Here is a 19863-nt window from a genome sequence, read left to right on the forward strand (position 1 = left end):
CTAGGGCCTGTGGACCTGTACACTATATTGCTCCTAATGGATTGATAGGACTTTTGGTGAATAACTTGCACATAGTGCTTATTTTAAACATGCTGAGCCGTCAGGTGACTTCCATTTCCCCACTTCAAAATGAAACCAAACGACATGAATGAGGTATCTGACCAGATGAAAAAAATGATCAATGCTGTGAATGGTTTCTTGGGTGGCCTGCAGTCTCAAAATTTTGAGGGGGCCTTGCTATTGTACCTGCTGTTTACATATTTAATCACTGGATATGGCCCAAAGTGAACTGGTTTTCCCACCTAAACCTTCTAGCCACAGTCCTAACCATCTCCGGGCAACTCAGTTCTTTCAGATGTTCAAGTCCTTGAGTCTGCCTTCATCCTGCATCCATTCTGTTGGAAAATCCTTTTAGTTCCTCCTTTGAAACATGCAGAATCCAGTGCCTTCTCACTACTGCTATCACTCTAAACCAAGACACCCTACCCCATGTGAATATTTCAGAGCCTCCCCATTGGTCTGCTCCTACCTTTACCCTTTAGACTACTGCTGATACACAAGGCAGAGCAAACTTTTAACTCAGGTGTTACCCCTACTTAACACTGCCAGTAGTTTTCCACAAGGTAAAAATGCAAAGGTTATGAAGGCTTAACAAGGATCTGTGCCATGTGCTTCTCTACTGACCACCCTTTTTCTCCCCCTCCATGTTCAGCCATATAGTTACTTCAAACAGGAAACAGGCCTCAGAGCCTTCCAACTTCCTGTGTAATACTCTTTTTGTTAATAGGATGGTTCTCCCACACCTTCAAATGTATGGCATATACCTTGATAGGAGTAAAAGAACCAGTGTTTTCATGTCAGAGTATATATAGCATTTTTTTTAGTTGAGATATACTTGCTGCTGAATAGAAAATCTTTTTGATATACTCTATTTTCCTGTATCTCCAGTACCAATTTAGTGTAGTGCTTTCCATATTATTGTCATGAAAGATTGTGAATGAACTTCGAAGAAATAATTTAACGGTCATAATATTCCTTTATTAGTACCAGCTTTTCAACTAAATTGTCTTTTGCCAGAGCTAAACAATTTAATATAAAAAATGCCATTTTTTTGTTCATACAGTATTTATTTTAAAAAGTACATAGTGGTTAGTTTTGCAACAATTTGCTTTTAGCCAGATGTATCATACAAATCTATGAAAGTAACAAATGAGATAAGAACAGTATAAATAAGGAGTTTTTGTAGTATTTACATGTATATAGAAACTAGCCCCAATGGTGTTTTAAGAAATTAAGTTTGCAGTTAAAGTGAAACTACTGATTCAGCATACTGATAACTTATTTTAATGCTTTTTGAAGTTTTATATTTTCTACACTAGTTTTGACTATAATTTTTGCATAGAATTACTTATAAAGTATATTTCTGCATTTCACATCACAGTAGGAGCTTTTAGTATAACAGTACAACAACAAAAAAACCCACTAGCTCAGAAAAGGTCAGATCTGCTCAAATCTAGTTTTTCTTAATATCTGGCTTCTTACTTTTGGGAACAAGGAATACATTGCCATCTCTCGTTTGCTGCAAGGAGTATTCACTTGGGGAGTAAGGCTTTCCATCTTCATCACGTAGCATGCTGAAGACTTCAAGATACAAGGTGCTGAGTTGTTTTTTCAGTAGATGGAGGCTTTTGTCATTTTCTCCTTTTTCTTTGAGCAATTTTTCTTTTTCATCTTTTAAATGATCTAAATCTTGCTCCAGTTCCACTATATTTTCCAGTTTTCTTTTTCTGCAATTCTGAGCAGCCACTTTATTCTTACCCCTCCTACGTATATCTCTAATTAATGCAAGTTGAGCCTCGTTGAATTGCTCCTTGGACATCATTTCATTGAAGTCATCAACTGGGAGGTTAATGATTTTTTCTACAGGAAATGGGATATGGAGAGCTTTTGCCCGTAGCTCATCTCTCGTGAGATGAGCCTCCAAGCGGCTTGAATGTTTGTCTTTTGTAAATGGGGTTTTTCGATGACCAGGACTTACAGGCACTTCTTTCTTTGGTGTGTTTTCACACTGGGCATCACACACTGGAGCACTGTTCCTCCGAGACGATGACAAGGGTTGGACTGTATCCCCAGAAGGCCTTACTGGCTGTGTTTTAGGACCCTTCTGTTTGACACTTCCAGGGGAACTATCTATCTCTTCCATTTCAGAATCACTGAAGCCAAGCAGTGTGTCTCCATAGATGGAAGATTCCACTGAGTGTTCAGGTGATGCCATGCTGGGAGATGCCATGCTGGGACTTGTGTTCAGTGATATGCCAGAGTCAGAATCATTGAATTCTGCTGTTGCACTTTCAGGGTGGTTTTGGTTGAAGGCTTTACAAAGTGATAGATCAGAGATATCAATGGGCCCGTTTAGAAGTTCAGAGAGTGACTGGCTTAAAGTGGCAGAGGAGGGCATGCTGTTGCTGGTACTGGGCTCTGCTATGAAAGCAGAATAAAATTCATCACCAAAATCTGTATTTACTGTGGCATTTGAATTTAATGAGTTCACTGTCAACTGGCTGGACTCTTCTGTGGAGAGGATGCTGCTGAAGGAATCCTCAAAAGCATTGAGAAAATGTGGACTGCAGTTACCTACTTCTTTTTCCAGTGAGGGGATTGATGGATAGAAATGATAATTGTTGTTAATTTCCGTCAGTTTGGTTTCTGGACTTGGAACCATGCTAGTCTCAGCCAGTTTGTCATTTTGAATATTAAGACACTGCGTGGAAAAGAAGTTTATACTATGTTAAGTCAAGGTTAAGCTATTTTTAATAGCTGATAATCCATATCTGATGGTAATCTCTCCCCACCCCCATTCACACCAGGCTCTTCTAGAATTCAGAGGTAATTCCCATTTCCAACAGATACTTATGCCTAAGCATATGTATTATTTTCAGAGTTCCCAGATCAGACTTCAGGTTTATAACCTGATCTGTCCCTCAAGACATCCAGTCCATTTAACTAACAAAAGTTCACTGAAGTGAGCATGGGCAGCTCTCATGACTAATTTAAAAGCACCCTCCAATCCTTCCTATAAGTAGGTGGCATATAAATAATAAACAACTGGAATGACTAATTTAAAGGGACTGAATATAAAATAGCATCTTTGATATTTATTATATTAGATCTTAGTTACCTGTAATTCTGGAATGGATAATAGCTCCTCCCAAACTTGCTCAATATCCTGCTGCATATCGTCTAAATCAGCAGTGGCTAACTGAAGGACAGCAGTTTCAGGTGACTGAGCCTGATTAGGAGCAATAAAGACTGGGCTGTCGATGTGGCTGGGAATATCAGGAACAAGTGATTGAAACGTAGCTGAAGAAACCTAAAATTGAGAAGGCATTTATCTACATGAATCTGCCACCAGCAGTGGATGGGTACGCTCCAAGGCCATCACAACATCTTAGACTGGAATTGGCTGCAGTTCTGTATTTCTCTACTTAAAATGGTGACTTACGACTCCTATTTCTATATAATGAAACAAATGTTTTTGTCCTGCCCAGCTGACTCCAAATTTATTCATTTACTAGCTTAATTGCTTTATCCTATGCATTTGAAGGTAAACTTCAAAATGGGTAAGAACAATCTTTAGAATTTAATTTGTATATATGTATGTAATACCTAGTACCTAGTATAGTGCTTCAGACAATAAACTTATTAAAATTGTTAACCGAACAAGTCTTGGTGTACTACCCAGCTTGCTTTTTACTCACCAAAATTTATTTCTAAGTACCTATAACAAAAGAGTTATAACTTGTTTCCACGGTTATGCTCACCCATCCCTCTGGCTATGCAGGAGTAAACGTTTTTGGTTTTGTATTATGTGGGGGAAGGAGGGGTGTTATTTTTTTGATTTTTTCAAATCATGAAGTTACCTATAGGCTAAGGTTTCCTTGGTAAAATTTGCTCCTGAAATAGTTTTTCATTTTTTTTTTTAAATGGAGATACATCAAAGGGACCAATATACAATATGTTAGATATAGTTGTGGAGATTTGCTGTTAGCTAAATGTTAATACCTCATTGTCATCTACAAATGGGAATGTCTCTGCCAAAAGCTGCATGCAGTCATCGAAGTACAAATCATCTGGTTTGGGAATGTGGGCTACCTGCATAAAAGAGAAAGACACGGAGGAAGAAAAAAATTGTTCCGTGTTCATAAAATGTTTACAGTCTAGTTAGTCAAACATTTCTCTTGTTTCAGAAGTCAGTTTAGTATAGTAAAGAGCACAGAATCAAACCAGACTATCTAGTTTCAAATCTTGGCCCCCGCCCCCCAATTTACTGCCCAGTTTCTGGGCAAGTTATTTAACCTCTTTGGGCTTCAACTGCTCATCTGTAGATAAAGTAGGATAATGGTAATTAACTCATATAATTGTTGTGTTTATTAAATCAGTCAATATTTCAAGTACTTTAGTAGAACAGTACCTGTCACAATACATGAATAATCCCTACTACAACAGTCCTACTACTGTCACTACTGTTGCAGCTGTTTGATCCTTATAATTACATAATGTTTTTATAGCTTACAAAGCTCTTCCATGTAATTTATGTCCTCCTAATCCTTACACTCTGAGGTAAGTCAGTCAGGCACTGAACTCATCAGTAGGCTGAGGTTGGGAAGTTGACTTAATAAGATCATGAAGTAAAAGGCAAAGCTGGAACTCAAATCCAGATGTTTTACCTTCCCAAGAACTGAGTACCCTGTACCTGGGAGTAGTTGGCAGATCCACTGGTTTCCGACGGGATGTGTTGTGCTGGCTGAACCGGGAGGAATTCACCTGTCTCTTCATCTAGTTGTAACTGAGCGAAAAAGGCTTTCTCTTGCTCCTTTTGCAGTTGTTCTTGTCTTTCCTTTTCAAGTTTTTTCTGTTTTTCCAGCTCATGCTCCTTCCGTCGTTGACTGAAGTCAAATACTTCTCGACTTACCCCGAGATCTATATCTTGCCTCCAAAGTATGTCAATCAAATCCATGTCCTATGTTTAAAACAAAAAAGGAAGGAGAGAGACCATGGTTAAAATGGTTTTAAAACGGCAGATACCACATAATTTACGTTATGCCATTGCTGATGGTGGGGGGTAGGGAGATGACAAATAAAATCTGAATGGGAACACAGATCCAATGTTCTGGAAGGGCACAGTTAATTCTATTCAACATATGTATCTTTTTTTTGTAAATCACCTACAAATAGCTATCCAATGTAATCACTTATTACTTGGATTATTAACAATTTGGGTGATGGTAGAGGTCACTAACAACAAAGTAACAAATGTTGCACATTAACATTCTTGAATTAAAAGAAATCCCACACTTGTTTAATGGAATAGAGAAATTAGAGCAAGCACTCCAAGCCAATGGTTTATTATGAGAAGTGGAGTTTGGAAAACATGATTGAGTATGTGGAATTTTTCCCTAAACTTGATTAGCAAATACCAGTTTACAGGGGAAAAAAAAACCCCAAGTTAAACTGTCAACCTAGCAGTTGTGAAATATCACCTTTCTTTCGGTCTTTCCTACAGTGGATTATCTTTTCCCCATCATTTCTCACTACTTCTGTGTCTGTGGTTACTTATTAAAAGTTTCCTCTTTTTTTTAAAAAATTAATTAATTAATTAATTAATTAATGGCTGTGTTGGGTCTTCGTTTCTGTGTGAGGGCTTTCTCTAGTTGTGGCAAGCGGGGGCCACTCTTCATCGCGGTGCGCGGGCCTCTCACTATCGCGGCCTCTCTTGTTGTGGAGCACAGGCTCCAGACGCGCAAGCTCAGCAATTGTGGCTCACGGGCCTAGTCGCTCCACGGCATGTGGGATCTTCCCAGACCAGGGCTCGAACCCATGTCCCCTGCATTGGCAGGCAGATTCTCAACCACTGCGCCACCAGGGAAGCCCCCCCCCCTTTTTTTTTTATAAATTTATTTTATTTATTTATTTTTGGCTGAGTTGGGTCTTCGTTGCTGCATGTGGGCTTTCTCTAGTTGCGGTGAGCGGGGGCTACTCTTCGTTGCGGTGAGCGGGGGCTACTCTTCGTTGCAGTGCGCGGGCTGCTCATTGCGGTGGCTTCTTGTTGCGGAGCACAGGCTCTAGGTGCATAGGCTTCAGTAGATGCGGCACACAGGCTCAGTAGTTGTGGCTCATGGGCTTAGTTGCTCTGCGGCATGTGGGATCTTCCTGGACCAGGGATCAAACCCGTGTCCCCTGCATTGGCAGGCGGATTCTCAACCACTGTGCCACCAGGGAAGCCCCAAAACAGTTTCCTCTTGACTTGAGTTTTAGCTCCTGAGGTATGAACAAATTAGTAAATTCAAGTCCTAGCGAATGGTAATCTTGTGTGGGTGAAGCAAGAGATTGCCAAAAGAACTGGGAAAGGGGTAGTGCCCACTAGGCTCACTCCCGAGAAATCATAAATAACCCTCTTAATAACACAAACCAAAAAAATGTGGCTCTAGGGAAGGATGGAAAGTAATACGTTCTAAGATATGGGGAGAATTGTACAATGAGGGAATGGTTATTCTGATTTATATTACAAGGCTAGGCTTAGGTTACCATGTCCATATTTTCCTAACCACAAATGTGTCAAAAGCAATTTTTCTGATTTACAACTTTAGTTTTTGTAAAAGTCTGAACAGGTAGGAAATGTAAATCAGTTTCCATTTAACAAATCATCTATGTTGAAAATAATGAGATGGAGACTGGAAAAATTGACAGAGAAAGGGAATTGGGATCTGAAGGCCAGCAGACACAGTGTGCACAGACATCAAACTTTGTATTGCGATTCGGACAACAGCTGGCAGCACTGGGCTGCCCAGTGCATTTACAGCTCTACTACTTTCAGCCTCCAAAGGACAAAAAACAACATGGCTGTTGCTTCACTGAGCAGTCAGGCTATTTCACCCAACAAAGTACAAGCACAGACCAGCCAGCCTAGAGGCAGCCCAGCTAACTGGATAGTAGAGGCCACCTCTAGCCTTGATGATTGAAAGTTGGTGTTAGAATCTTAAATGCTATGAAACCCTGCTCATGAGGTTCATTATTCTAGCTTTGAACAGTATAACTTGTAGTACAAAGCACACACAGTAGGTATAATTAAAGCAGTATCTGTAGCTCTTCAGAACTGGCTAGGGTATACCTAACTGTTTGTAAGCCAACATCTATTAAGGGCTTTCTATATATGCCAAGCATTGTTCTGAGTACTTCAGATATACACAAACCAACCCTCAAAACCACATACAGAGAACATGTATCCCTATTTTACAGATAAGTATATTGAAGCTTAGAAAGAAGACGTACTACGAGAAAGTGCCAGAACAGGGATATATACCCAGGCATGAGTACAATATGAGTCAAACTTGGACTCCTGATTTTAAACCACTAGCCCACACTAAAAATATGAAGTCTGATCATTGGACAGTGGTTCCTAAGTGGGGCAGGAAATAAAATCCATTGTTGTATATGTAGACTTTGCCTTGACGTATTGGTTGTGGGAAGAAGTGGCCACCACCACTTTAGAAGACTGGATTGAGCAAATGTCACCTGGATTATTTTCCTGGCCACAAGCAACAAAATAGAAATCGTAGAGCATTCCGTCATACGTGGCTATCTTCTCAGGGGGCTCCCCACTAAAATAAAACGTGAGAATTTCCATTTTAGAAATAATTTGTTTCCACTTTAATAGACATGTTTACACAAAGGTCATGTGAAAAGAGAAAGGCCCAAGGTATAGAGAAACCTACTTTAAAATTCTAATTAGGTTGAGCCATATCTTCTGGGGGAATCTAGCTACAGCTGAGTATCCTGTCTGGGCCATTCTCCAAACTGGAGCTAACGACCAAGGCGCTAAGGAGACGTTCAGGGTGTTCACTGCTACTAAATGCTAGCACAAAAATTAAGGAAATGCATACTCAGGCTATCTCAGTTGAATCTCTAGTTTCTCTATAAAATAAGCAGTACCTGTTTCCACCTCTCAAAAACTGACATGGAAAGTGCATTGAGCTCTTCAGAAGGTCAACAATAGAGAAACCCAAATACTTGTCCCTGCACCTGGGGGTCACTCTGCCACATCTGCCCTCACTTCCCCAGACTGCCCTAGGCCTGGGGCTTCTCCTTGTTAAGAGATCCCAGGATAAAAACCAGTACTCAGTTTTGACTTTTTCATAAAAGAACTGAAAGAGCACTGAAGAATTTATGTTGGAAACACCTCACAAATATGACTAGTCCAAAGTATTCCTAGAACCCAGAACTATGGGTAGGAGTAAACTTTCTAATGTAATTTACTCTAAAATTGTCAGTGGCAATCACACCAAGAGTTGATACAACTCTGTTCTTTCCTTTTCCCCCCTTTCTTCCCCATAAGATGAGATGTCTTGAGTGGGTTCAGGTGTTTTAGCTATAAATCTAGTATAATTGTTCCATCCTACCCCTACCATACAGATGTTGGTGGATCAAATGAAATGTGGAAGAAATTTCTCTATAAACTATATGTAAGTGTTGTTATTGCATCCCAACAAGAAGTAGGATGGGCCCTACTACTTGCTGTAAGTGAGACCAAGCTCCAGGCCAAAGGATAATAATGAAGTTACAGACCAAACTGTAGTGGGAGCCTTGAAACAACACTCAGCCATGAAGCTACTTGGTTCCTCCTCAGGGAAGGTCTGAAATTGACCACTAGGCATGTGCATCGTGTGTTGTAAATAAAAGTAAATAACATACACTTTTATGTACACATGCAACACCCTCTCAATTCCTGACATAGACTACCCTTCAATGCACAGCTCCAAACCAACTCAGTGTTTTAAAATTTCCCATAACATAATTAGCCAAGGACACCTTGATGGATCCTCATCAACAAATAGGAAAAATAAAACACAAAATGTCATTTGGATCAGCTCTTGAGCACCTGTTCTTGTTATCTGATCTGAAACAATGCTGGACCCTGGGAGGTGGAGGGGTTCCTACAGCCAGAGCTGACCGTCTCCACCAGGAATGCCACCAAAAGATGTTTCAAGTGACAACATCTAATTGTTCTTAATGAAGGCTGGGCAGCCTTCAGTGAGATAATATACCAAAACAGGTTTCAAAGTGTTCTCAGAGGTTTTCATTTTTAAGTTTATTTTTATATAATGTTGAATCTTGCCATGCGAGGTCTCTGAAAGAAAACATCTGCTTAAAAAAAAAAAGCTGAGTTTTAACCACTTTGAATTCCTTTAAAACAGATGTTCTGATCAAATTCAGAATGCAGTAACAAGGGGTTGCTTGTCATGGCCTTGATATATCATATACTGTGTTACTCAGATTTTCACATAAGGTTTGGAAGAAAAAACCTGCAGCGATTTGATATTGCATGAAATATTCAAAGCTTTATGTTGAAAATGAGAACAGCAGAAGTTTGTTGACCCACGACTCACTGGTGGGGAGCCCTGCAGGCCCAGGACTGTGTTCTGTGCTGACCTCAGGCAGTGAGCTGTCTTGAAGGAGCCCCGTGACTGGGCACATGACTTACTCCACAAATGACCCATCTCTCTGCAAAATTCCCGAACCATCTAAGAGGAAATAGTTGGGGTGGTGCCCCTAACAAACAAGAGCATGACAATGGACACTGTGGAAGGAAAATGCCAGAGGGAGAACTAAACTGCTCTCCCACACTTCAACCTGAGGCACTGAGGAAGCATGGCTGCCCTGCAAGAGGGCAGATAAAAAGGGTCTGGGGAGGGAGAGGAAATGTATGGCATTTCAACAGGTATTTCCTTAAGCTTCCCAAGGGCAACACAGGCACTGGCTGTGAGCCTTCACATGCCATATGGAGCAAATGCCGTCTGCCATACTTGGTGTCTGAATTTTTGTTGTTGCTGTCCTTTTGCAATTCCTGAGTGTATTCCACATTATGTTGCTAGCTTGGCTTCGACAAAATAAGACAATTTAATAAGAAACGTAAATGTTTGACAATTCACGTTAAATCACCATCTGGCCCAATGGAAACAGTCATATTGAAAATGTTTCTCTCTCTATATATATATATCCTCATTTGCCATCTGGGTAATCTGTTACACGTTTTATGGGAAATCTGAAGTTGGACTATTAACTCGTACCACTTTAAAACAAATGTCTTTGTTCCAGGATAAAAAGAAGAAAGCCCTTGAACACAGAATCCCATAATAATATGTCTTTTGCAAGCCAATTTTAGTGCTTTGAACAAACAAGCATTTATCATGCTCAGATGATCCCCCAAAATCAGAAAAGATAAAGCAAAGATATCATGATCTCTTCCTAAATTAAAGCAATTCAGTAAACTAAGGCTTTAGAAAAGTATTTGAAATGAAAAATAAAATGGTTTTTATTATATACATTCAAATGTATAAATGAAGCTTGCACCTCCCAACCCCTTTCCCTACCTTCCCTCTCCCATCCTGTTTTGTCCAGAGGATGACAGGAAGGTGGTGGGAGGTTTCTTCTAAAAACAAATTTCACCAATAAACTGTTTTTTAAAAAATTGCACAGATAACTTTGTAAACAGACAATGAAAACTGATCCTCACTTCCAATTTTACAGTATAAGTGTTAAGACAATGTCTCAAGTGATTCCTTTTTCAAAATTTTATTTTATTTTTTTTACATCTTTATTGGAGTATAATTGCTTTATACAGATTCCTTCTTAAAATCATGTATTTCCATTAAGAAAATAATAAATCTTCTTTTAAAGTTTATTCTCCTGAGATCGATCTCTCCATCCAAATATTAACTACTGGCATTCAGAGTCTAAATTACACCTGGTAATGCTTTTCTTTCATACATTTCAGTCTTTATATTATGCCCAGGTGGTTATATTATTCACCTAAAAGCTAAATCTGGTTTAATATTTTTTTCCATAGAAGCTGTTCAAATATTTTTGGGCAAAACCAGATGGAACATGAATCTCATCCTGCCATCCATTAGAGTATAAACCAAAGAGCTATAGGAAAGTACAAAATCAACTGAGGGCATGCTCGAATTCTGAAGAATTGACTGAACAACAAAGATCTCCTTGATTCACAAGGTTCTACTCTGCAGTCACAAACCTTACTCCTAAAGTAAAATGACACCAAGCAGGTGTGTTTTTAAAATACATCTCGCTGATGACTATTCTATTTCATAAATATTTATCTGCCTATTTACTTCTCTCCTGCTTCATTACAAGAAGATACACAAGACAAGGCCAGTTGTTTTCTCAGACTTCTAGAGAAGGCAGATGAGATGACAGGTTATTCTCTATAGTCTGCCCACATTCAGGTACTTTTGAGTCTACTGGACTGATGTGCTAACTTCTGAATATATTGCTGTAATAATTATGGAGCAGGTGATAAAAAACAAAGATCACAAAAAAACATTTATATAGAATCACAGAATGTTAGAGATGGAAGGGGACTTACAGCCACCTAGGCCAAGTGTAAATGTCACTGGGTTAATTTGTGTTAACTATAGCTCCATTTTTAAAAATAACTGGCCTAGCAACCAGTTTCTATGTCAGCAGACTCCTAATAGGTAACAGTTACCACTAATCCAAGTTTTCCTTCTAGAGAAAACTTACCAGGGATTATTTCCTCAACTTCAATAACTAGCAATTTTTTTTGTTTTGCTTTGTTTTTTAATTTATTTTTATTGGAGTATAGTTGCTTTACAATGTTAGTTTCTGCTGTACAGCAAAGTCAATCAGCTATAAGTACACATATATCCCCTCCTTTTTGGATTTCCTTCCCATTTAGGTCACCACAGAGCACTGAGTAGAGTTCCCTGTGCTATACAGTAGGTTCTCATTAAAATAACTAGCAATTTTTAACAGCATAAAAAATCTCAAACACACATCAAGACATGAATTATTCAACAAGTTAAAACTCTAGGGACTTCCCTGGTGGCGCAGTGGTCAAAAATCCGCCTGCCAATGCAGGGGACACGGGTTTGAGCCCTGGTCTGGTAAGATCCCACATGCCGTGGAGCAACTAAGCCCGTGCACCACAGCTACTGAGCCTGCGCTCTAGAGCCCGCGAGCCACAACTACTGAGCCCGCACACCTAGAGCCTGTGCTCCACAACAAGAGAAGCCACTGCAATGAGAAGCCCGCGCACCACAACAAAGAGTAGCCCCCGCTCGCCACAACTAGAGAAAGCCCGAGCGCAGTAACGAAGACCCAACACAGCCAAAAAAATAAAAAGAAACTCTAGATCACAAATTTGCTATTCCCTGGATCACAGATGCATCCTTCTACCCTTCTGTCTTTCAGCTAAAAAATGGTCCAGTTTCCTCACAGTCCAGCTTGTTACTGTGTACAGACATTTTCATGGGCTGCTTCCTGTTCACAAACAAGTTTCTCAGCAATGACTCAATCTAAGAAATGTGATCCAGCCAGTTTACTGGAACTCTCACCCATTACGCTTGTCTGTACACTGTAAAGCATGATGCAAAGATAAAAGCAAAACTGGAAAGTGAATAGAATAGGAACTTGGACTATTTATTTTCTCAAGAGGCACATATGTGTTTGGCCAAAAAGAAATCATAAAGGACAGTTAATTTCCAAAATAGCAGGTGATGCCACTGCTACGAATAGTGGATGGATCCAACTTTCCCACGGGAAGTTTCATACCTGGATGCCAGCAGAGTTAATTTCTGGTTGTTTGCATTTAAGCAGGATGCTGCTGCTGGGCCTCAATCAAAGGGCTTATGCAAGGGTCAGTCACTATGTCAAGAGAATGGCTTGGTTAGATAAGCAAACTTCAGGACATATTTTTTCTCATCTCTTCCCTGTTTTTGAACAAGCCATGAATGTATTCAGTCCTGGATGTTGTCCTCCACACATGAAAGGAACTTTGTTACTAGGTCTTCCATCACTATTAGAATGAGTCTACAGGAAAACATACATACCCATCTTACCAATATAACCTTCAGGAGCATTGGCTCTAACTCCCTAACTCACTTTACCTAACACACACTGAAATTAACCTAGCGTGGACTAACCAGGTCGTCAGATATCTGCCTTGGCTCAAACAGCCCTGTTTGCTCGCCCTCCTGCCCCCTCCTCCTAAAGGACAGCCCCCATGAGGGAGGGCAGTACCCCAGCACACTGGAACTACTGGGGCTGTTTACTGCTACTTCTGAACTTCCTCAGTGATCCTTCACCCTCTGTGGATCCTGCATTTGTAAACAGAAATTATTTATTTCAATCTTAAAGCTCCTTTTCAGATTTAACTGCCTACAATTAAGCTTTAAAAGCTAAGAACTGGGACAGTCACCCAGGCTTGCTGTTTCTTGCCGCTAGCCGAAGACCTGTGTGCCTGTGCTGGTGGTGGCAGTGATGAATTTTAGATACATATGTATTATATATTGTAATATAGAAAGACTCTAAAACACTTAAGATTTTTTTCTTTTTCTTTTTTGTGCATCCTGTTAAAATACTTTCCAAAGGGGGGGGGTCTTTAATTTCTTTTTTAGTGTGATCTTTTTTGAGTATGAAATATTTCATACTAATAGCTAAAAGATCACTTCAGAATGGTGATAGCTATAATAAAGGTGGTGGTCAAGATTAACAAGATTTACTGTCCATACTACCCTAAATGGATCATTAATCCAGCAACCCATCTACTACATACATATAGCTCGCCATTCAGGTGCCAGGAACTGCACTAGGTGCTGGGGACACAGAGATAAACAGAGGACAGTCTCTGATCTCAGTTTAGAGACTCAAGGAGAAACATGTAGGAGCCAAGGCAGCACAGAGGAAGTGTCACTAAACTGCACAGAAAGACCTCACAGGAGTGACAACTGACTTAAGTACGCTGGTCACAACTGCATGAACATCCCACCCGCTTAAACAAAGGGTAAGCCGGGTTTTTCCAAACGTCTAGTCCACATGACTATCTGAAAGCAAAGGAGGTTCTGGAGTGGAGAACACAAACGACCCAACTCCACTCACTCTGCTTTCTTGGTCTCCCCTCTTGGTGGCAGCAATCCCCCCACGACTCCCCGTTTGCCCCCAGAGGCTCAGATCCTCCAGCACGAGGAAAATCCTCAGAGACTTCCTCCTCGCATGTGGACTTTTCGGTCAGTATGACTCATCTCAGCTGAGATGGGAATTACTGCTAACGCCATACTGTCACAGAATGCTGCGACTGGAAGGGCCCAGAGGATGCACAGCCCCTTCCATTTTTCAAATAGGGAACCAGGTCTAGAGGATGAAATGACTTGCCCCAAGGTCAGAGGTCAAGGATTCCAAAACTACTATGGTCTACTTTTCTAATTTTACAAATCCTGCCAAGTTATTTGGCAGAGGGGGAAAAAGATACATTTTTGCTTCACTGTTTCAATTTGCACCTCTGGCTCCAGCTTGCCAGTCTGCAGGTGCCTCGCAGCTTCTATTTGAGCTGACATTTGCAGAGCACTTCATGGATTGCAGGGGTGTTCACTGCAGAGCAAGGGGGAGGTGGCTTATCTTCATCTACGAATGAGCAATTAGGCTTTGGGCCTCGAGCATCCCTGCCCCAAATTGCATGCTTGGCACGTGGCAGAGCCAGGACCCCAACCAAGAACTGATTCCGAACCTGTGGGCTCTTCCCGCCACTGCAGGACAAAGGCTGCAAACTGCTTTAGCCCCAGGTGGGACGCTAAGGCTTGGAAGCTGGCTCTGCTGAAGCTCAGACCCACCCGTCTTGATGACTCAGGGCAAATCCAGTCAACCGCACACACAGAGCTTAGCATTTAAATCTTCCCATAAAGCCAATATTTACCCCGTACTTTGTATATCTTACGTTAACTGGTCTGACTAAACTGCAAACTCCTTCAAGGCATGACAATGTCTTTTTTTTTTTTTTTATTGTTTCTGGATGTGTTGGGTCTTTGTTGCTGTGCGAGGGCTTTCTCTAGATGCAGTGAGCGGGGGCTACTCTTCATTCGTTGTGGTGCGCGGGCTTCTCATTGCGGTGGCTTCTCTTGTTGCAGAGCACAGGCTCTAGGCGCGCGGGCTTCAGTAGTTGTGGCACGTGGGCTCAGAATTTGTGGCTCGTGGGCTCTAGAGCGCAGGCTCAGTAGTTGTGGCACACAGGCTTAGTTGCTCCGCGGCATGTGGGATCTTCCCGGCCCAGGGCTCAAACCCGTGCCCCCCTTCACTGGCAGGCAGATTCTCAGCCACTGCACCACCAGGGAAGCCCGACAATGTCTTTTCTTAATAGATGGTAGATGTACATAGTATAAAATTTAAAAGTTGCAAAAGTAATCTCCCAGTTATCCTTCCCCAAGACAACCACTGGCATCAGTTTTCTGTGTTCTTAGGAAGATATTCTATTAAATACACACCCATAGGCACACGTACAAGTAGCATATAATCATAATGTTCCACACTTATTTCTCCCTATTTATTTTAGAGATGGTTCTATATCAGGGCCTAGAATTGTTCCATTATTTTTAATGGCTGAGTAGTAGTTCATTATGAGGATGTACTATATTATTTAATAATATAATTACTTAATCAGTCCCTCATTGGGCTTTTAAGTTATTCCTAATCTTTTGCTGTTACAAATGATGTTATAATGGCTACCTTTGTACATAAATCATTTCACGAATGTGTGAAGACTATCTGTGGGATAGATACTTAGAAGTGGAATTGCTGGTCAAAGAGTATATGCATTTTTATTTATGATACATATTGCCAAACAGCTCTCCACAGAGGCTGTACCCTTTTACACCCCACCAGCAATGAGAAATGCTCATTTCCCCACTCTTTTCCCCACTCATGTGTCCTTCACACCTTGCGGCATATTGGCACGTGGTACCCACTCAATAAATACATTGTAATTGTTGATACAAGGTCTCCTATATTAATTCCAGAATCATTTCAAAATCAGTCCCCCCACTATTTTTAAAGATAATAAAATTAAGACTAAAGAAGAGAATATACTGTACATAGAATCAGTTGTCCGGCAAACAGCATTTCTTTAATCACCAGCCTATATCCAGCCAAGGTAACCTTGGTTGGTGCCTTTGGAGCTGGTAAAACACCTGCAGGGGCAAGAAATGTAAAGGCCATGGTGCACACAGATAGACAGAGGCTAGGCAAAGTCTCAACAGGTGAAACAGGCAAAATCAGCAACCTCAGCCCTTCTAACAGACAAGGTAAACTCCAAAGAAAAACCAAGTCCAATTAAAAATGGAACTACCAAAAAATAAAAATTAAAAAAAATTTTAAAAAATTAAAAAAAAATGGAACTACCATATGATCCAGCAAATCCACACCTGGGCATATATCTGAAGAAAACAAAATAACTTGAATTTGAAATAATTGAAATAATTTGAAAAGATATATGCACCCCAATGTTCACTGCAGCGTTGTTTACAATAGCCAAGATATGGAAGCAACCAAAGTGTCCATCAAGAGATGAATGTTTAAAGAAGATGTGGTGTTTATATACAATGGAGTATTAGCCACAAAGAATGCAATTTTGCCATTTGCAACAGCATGGATGGACCTGGAGGTATTAATGCTTGCTGAAATAAGTCCAATAGACAAAGACAAATACTGTTATGTTTTCATTTTATATATGGAATATAAAAAATAAAACAAATGAATATAACAAAACAGAAACAGACTCACAGATACAGAGAACCAACTAGTGGTTACCAGTGAGGAGAGGCCTGGGGGAGAAGAGAATTAAGAAGTAACAAACTACTAGGTATAAAATAAATAAGATACAAAGATGCAATCAATGTACAGCACAAGGAATATAACCAATATTTTATAACTTTAAATGGAGTATAATCTATAAAAGAAAAAGCAAGTTCAGCCAGGCTGACCCATCTACCAGCTCTTTAAAGAGCAGGAAAAGGCATCCTGTCTAGGGATGTGTCTCTCAGAAACATATGTCTGGTGGCCATTAAATTACATTGAACACACAATTGACTAAGGAGAGCTGACAGTGATCTTGCAGACCACAGACCAAACCCCAGGTTTACAAATGAGGATCCCAGGGCCCAGAGATGCTAAATGGGTAAATGGCCCTAGGTCTCATTTGACTGAGCAGAACCCAGGGTGGGTCATCTGGTCAACTAACACAAATTAGATTTCAAACTAGACTTTCCTATTTCATGCACGCATGCATGCATTCATTCATTCATTTATTTGGCTGCGCCGGGTCTTAGTTGCGGCACTCAGGATCTTCATTGTGACACACGGGATCTTCGTTGCAGTATGCGAACCCCTAGTTATGGCATGTGGACTCTTAGTTACAGCATGCATGCAGGCTAGTTCCCCGACCAGGGGTCGAACCCAGGCCCCCTACACTGGGAGTGCAGAATCTTAACTACTGGACCACCAGGAAAGACCCCTATTGCAATTTCTATTCCTTAAATTCATGAAATACTAGGAATTATTTTGAAAACAGACGTTTACAAAACTGTTGTATGGCATTCGACCCTGCAGCCAAATTAATGGCCTATAAAACTCTGTTACCTGACCGAAGTTTCTGCAGAGAACTTTCCTTTCCCTACTCCTAATCTCTAAATCCTGGGTGGTCTGTGCCCATGCTCAATACAATAGGGCTAAGAGCCTCCCAGTTCTAACCCTTACTTCAGGCAGATCATCTCCACTACCACGAGCAAAAGTGGCTCTAAATTAAAGTGGACCCCTGAGAACTCCCAAATCATGGGGTCAAGGCCTTGGACCCACTAAATGCACATTCCAAACGTGACTGACTCATCCAAGGGCTCACCAAGGCCAAGGGTGACCCCAGAAATAGTTCTACAACTCCTTGGAGAAAGGAAGCCCTCAAGACACCAGTCCTTCCATTTGCAGTGCTTTCGGAGCACAAAATACTTTCACTTGCATGATTGTATCATTTAATCCTCATGCTACTCTGTGTGAAGATTAGTGGGATGAAGAAACAGGTTCAGAAAGGTTAAATATCAAAGGTTGCCCAGCTTGTCAGCTGCATCTGTAGCAGAAGCAGCCCTCTCTAAACCTGATGGACAGACCCATAAATCAAATCACCATTTAATAACTCGTAATGCCTCCCTTTCCTCCTCTATGCCTCAAAATAGAAATAAAATTCTGGTTTGCTCTAAGGGTGCCCATTGCAGTTGTTGGTGGCTTCTTCCTTTAAATCAGTTTTGTTAATAAGAAAACAATACCATGCAACAGGCCTAAACTTTTACCGAATGATCTCAGGCAACCTACCTTAACAATAAACACATGAAGTCAAGCTCTCAGTCTTTTTTTCAAGGACAAAAGCTGTGGGCCTGGTTTAAAATCTCTGGCTTTGGGAAAAGAACTCTCTAAATTAAAATATGAAAGCCAGATGTATGGAGTTTTCTAAAGTAAATGATCACACAAAGTGTGGGTATTATTTGTACCTTATTACTATTCCCCATGAAAGTATCATTATACTGCCCAACAAAAATACATGTCAAACATGGAATCAATCACCCTATCTACTGGTAGGCACAGCACAAAAATTCCTTTCTCTCAGTGCCTAAAATAATTTCTTTTTAAAGGCTTTTTCTTCGGCCTGGATCTCGTGGAAGCTCTTTGCAGCCCTGACGCCCACCATGTTTCCAATGCCAAGTAAACCCAGGACCCAAAGCAATAGGCTATAAAGAACATTAAATTCAACACCCATCTAGAATTAGGGCATGCCGTGTTACAGTAACTTTTAACCTCAGTTTCTCCATTTGCTGAAGGACAGGGTTGGGTTAAGTGACTCCTAAGATTCCTTCCTCTAAACACCTCTGATTCTATAAAGTCAAAAATACAAGTCTGAAAACTAATTTTGAACTTTAGAACAAACTAATTTCAGCTACCTATAACAGATGCTCTAAAGCAGTACTTCCCAGTAGAAATCTAATATAAGCCACATGTGTAATTTAAACAATTTTAGTAGCCTTACTAAAAAAAAAAAAGTGAATTTAATTTAAACAATATATTTATTTCACCCAATGTCAAAAAATTATTCTACCATGTAACCCAAATGTTTAAATTATTAACGAGTTATTAGAAGTGACAAAACACACAACATACATAACAAATCTCACCTGACAGGATCACATGAAATGCTGTCCCCCAGAATAAAGTTATATTCAACAGAAAAATATCTTATACTGCTTCTGTTTTAAATTTTAAATAGTTCATTAAGATTAAAAATGCGGATCCTCAGTTACACCAGCCCCATTTCAAGTGGTCAAAAGTGACCAATGGCAAGTGACAGTGCAGCTCTGGGGACCTACAGAGTGAGTCCTCCACACTCCTTAGGGGGTAATTCTAATGAACCAAACTCCTCTGTTTCGCAAATTACTTCCTGAAGATATGATGGGAACATTAACCCTTCCAAAGGACACTAGGCAGTATTTATACTGTTAGCAATTATTTGCAAAAAGCTACTTCAATGACCTGAAAGTGACAGTGTGAGTCTTAAGTTACTAAGAGGGCTCATAATGACTACAGGGATCACCTTGATGTTAATGAGCAATGTTATGGTCCAGAGGCCACACAATTACCAGATTACTGCAAAGGTCATATGAAAAATGGGTAGAAATAAGGGGCTTAGGCACTAGGAAAATACTATCTGTTCCAACTAAGGATATGAATTAACCCTGAGTTTGGAAATTACATTTCAACTGCTTCAAATGTATACATTTGAACATGCACAGTATCCACTGTTGTCACCAACTGCCAGGCAGCAATTTGGAGCTCTTAAAAAGTAATTGATAAGTATATATACCACATTTCATTCTCTTAAAATCAGTATAGAAGGGGCTTCCCTGGTGGCGCGGTGGTTAAGAATCCGCCTGCCAACGCAGGGGACATGGGTTTGAGCCCTGG

At 40.4% G+C, this 19863-nt stretch overlaps 1 protein-coding gene across 5 annotated transcripts in view; it reads right to left on the bottom strand.

The window, feature by feature from the left end:
* Positions 1-1016: 1016 nt before the first annotated feature.
* The window catches only part of NFE2L2 (NFE2 like bZIP transcription factor 2), a 35613-nt gene continuing 16766 nt past the window's right edge, over positions 1017-19863 (bottom strand). For 3 of the 5 annotated variants that reach the window (XM_007190418.3, XM_007190419.2, XM_057550996.1), the window contains exons 2-5: positions 4754-5020; positions 4063-4152; positions 3179-3370; positions 1017-2761 (exon numbers count right to left, since the gene is read on the bottom strand). In XM_007190418.3, the coding sequence (XP_007190480.2) occupies positions 1514-2761; positions 3179-3370; positions 4063-4152; positions 4754-5020 (1797 nt within the window). In that variant the 3' untranslated portion in view covers positions 1017-1513. Of the gene's footprint in view, positions 2762-3178; positions 3371-4062; positions 4153-4753; positions 5021-7572; positions 7592-19863 lie in introns of those variants that run through there. The other 2 variants (XM_007190417.3, XM_057550997.1) reach the window with 2 other exon arrangements.

The sequence above is a fragment of the Balaenoptera acutorostrata genome, chromosome 8, assembly GCF_949987535.1.
Source record: "Balaenoptera acutorostrata chromosome 8, mBalAcu1.1, whole genome shotgun sequence".
In the NCBI taxonomy this organism is placed as follows: domain Eukaryota; kingdom Metazoa; phylum Chordata; class Mammalia; order Artiodactyla; family Balaenopteridae; genus Balaenoptera; species Balaenoptera acutorostrata.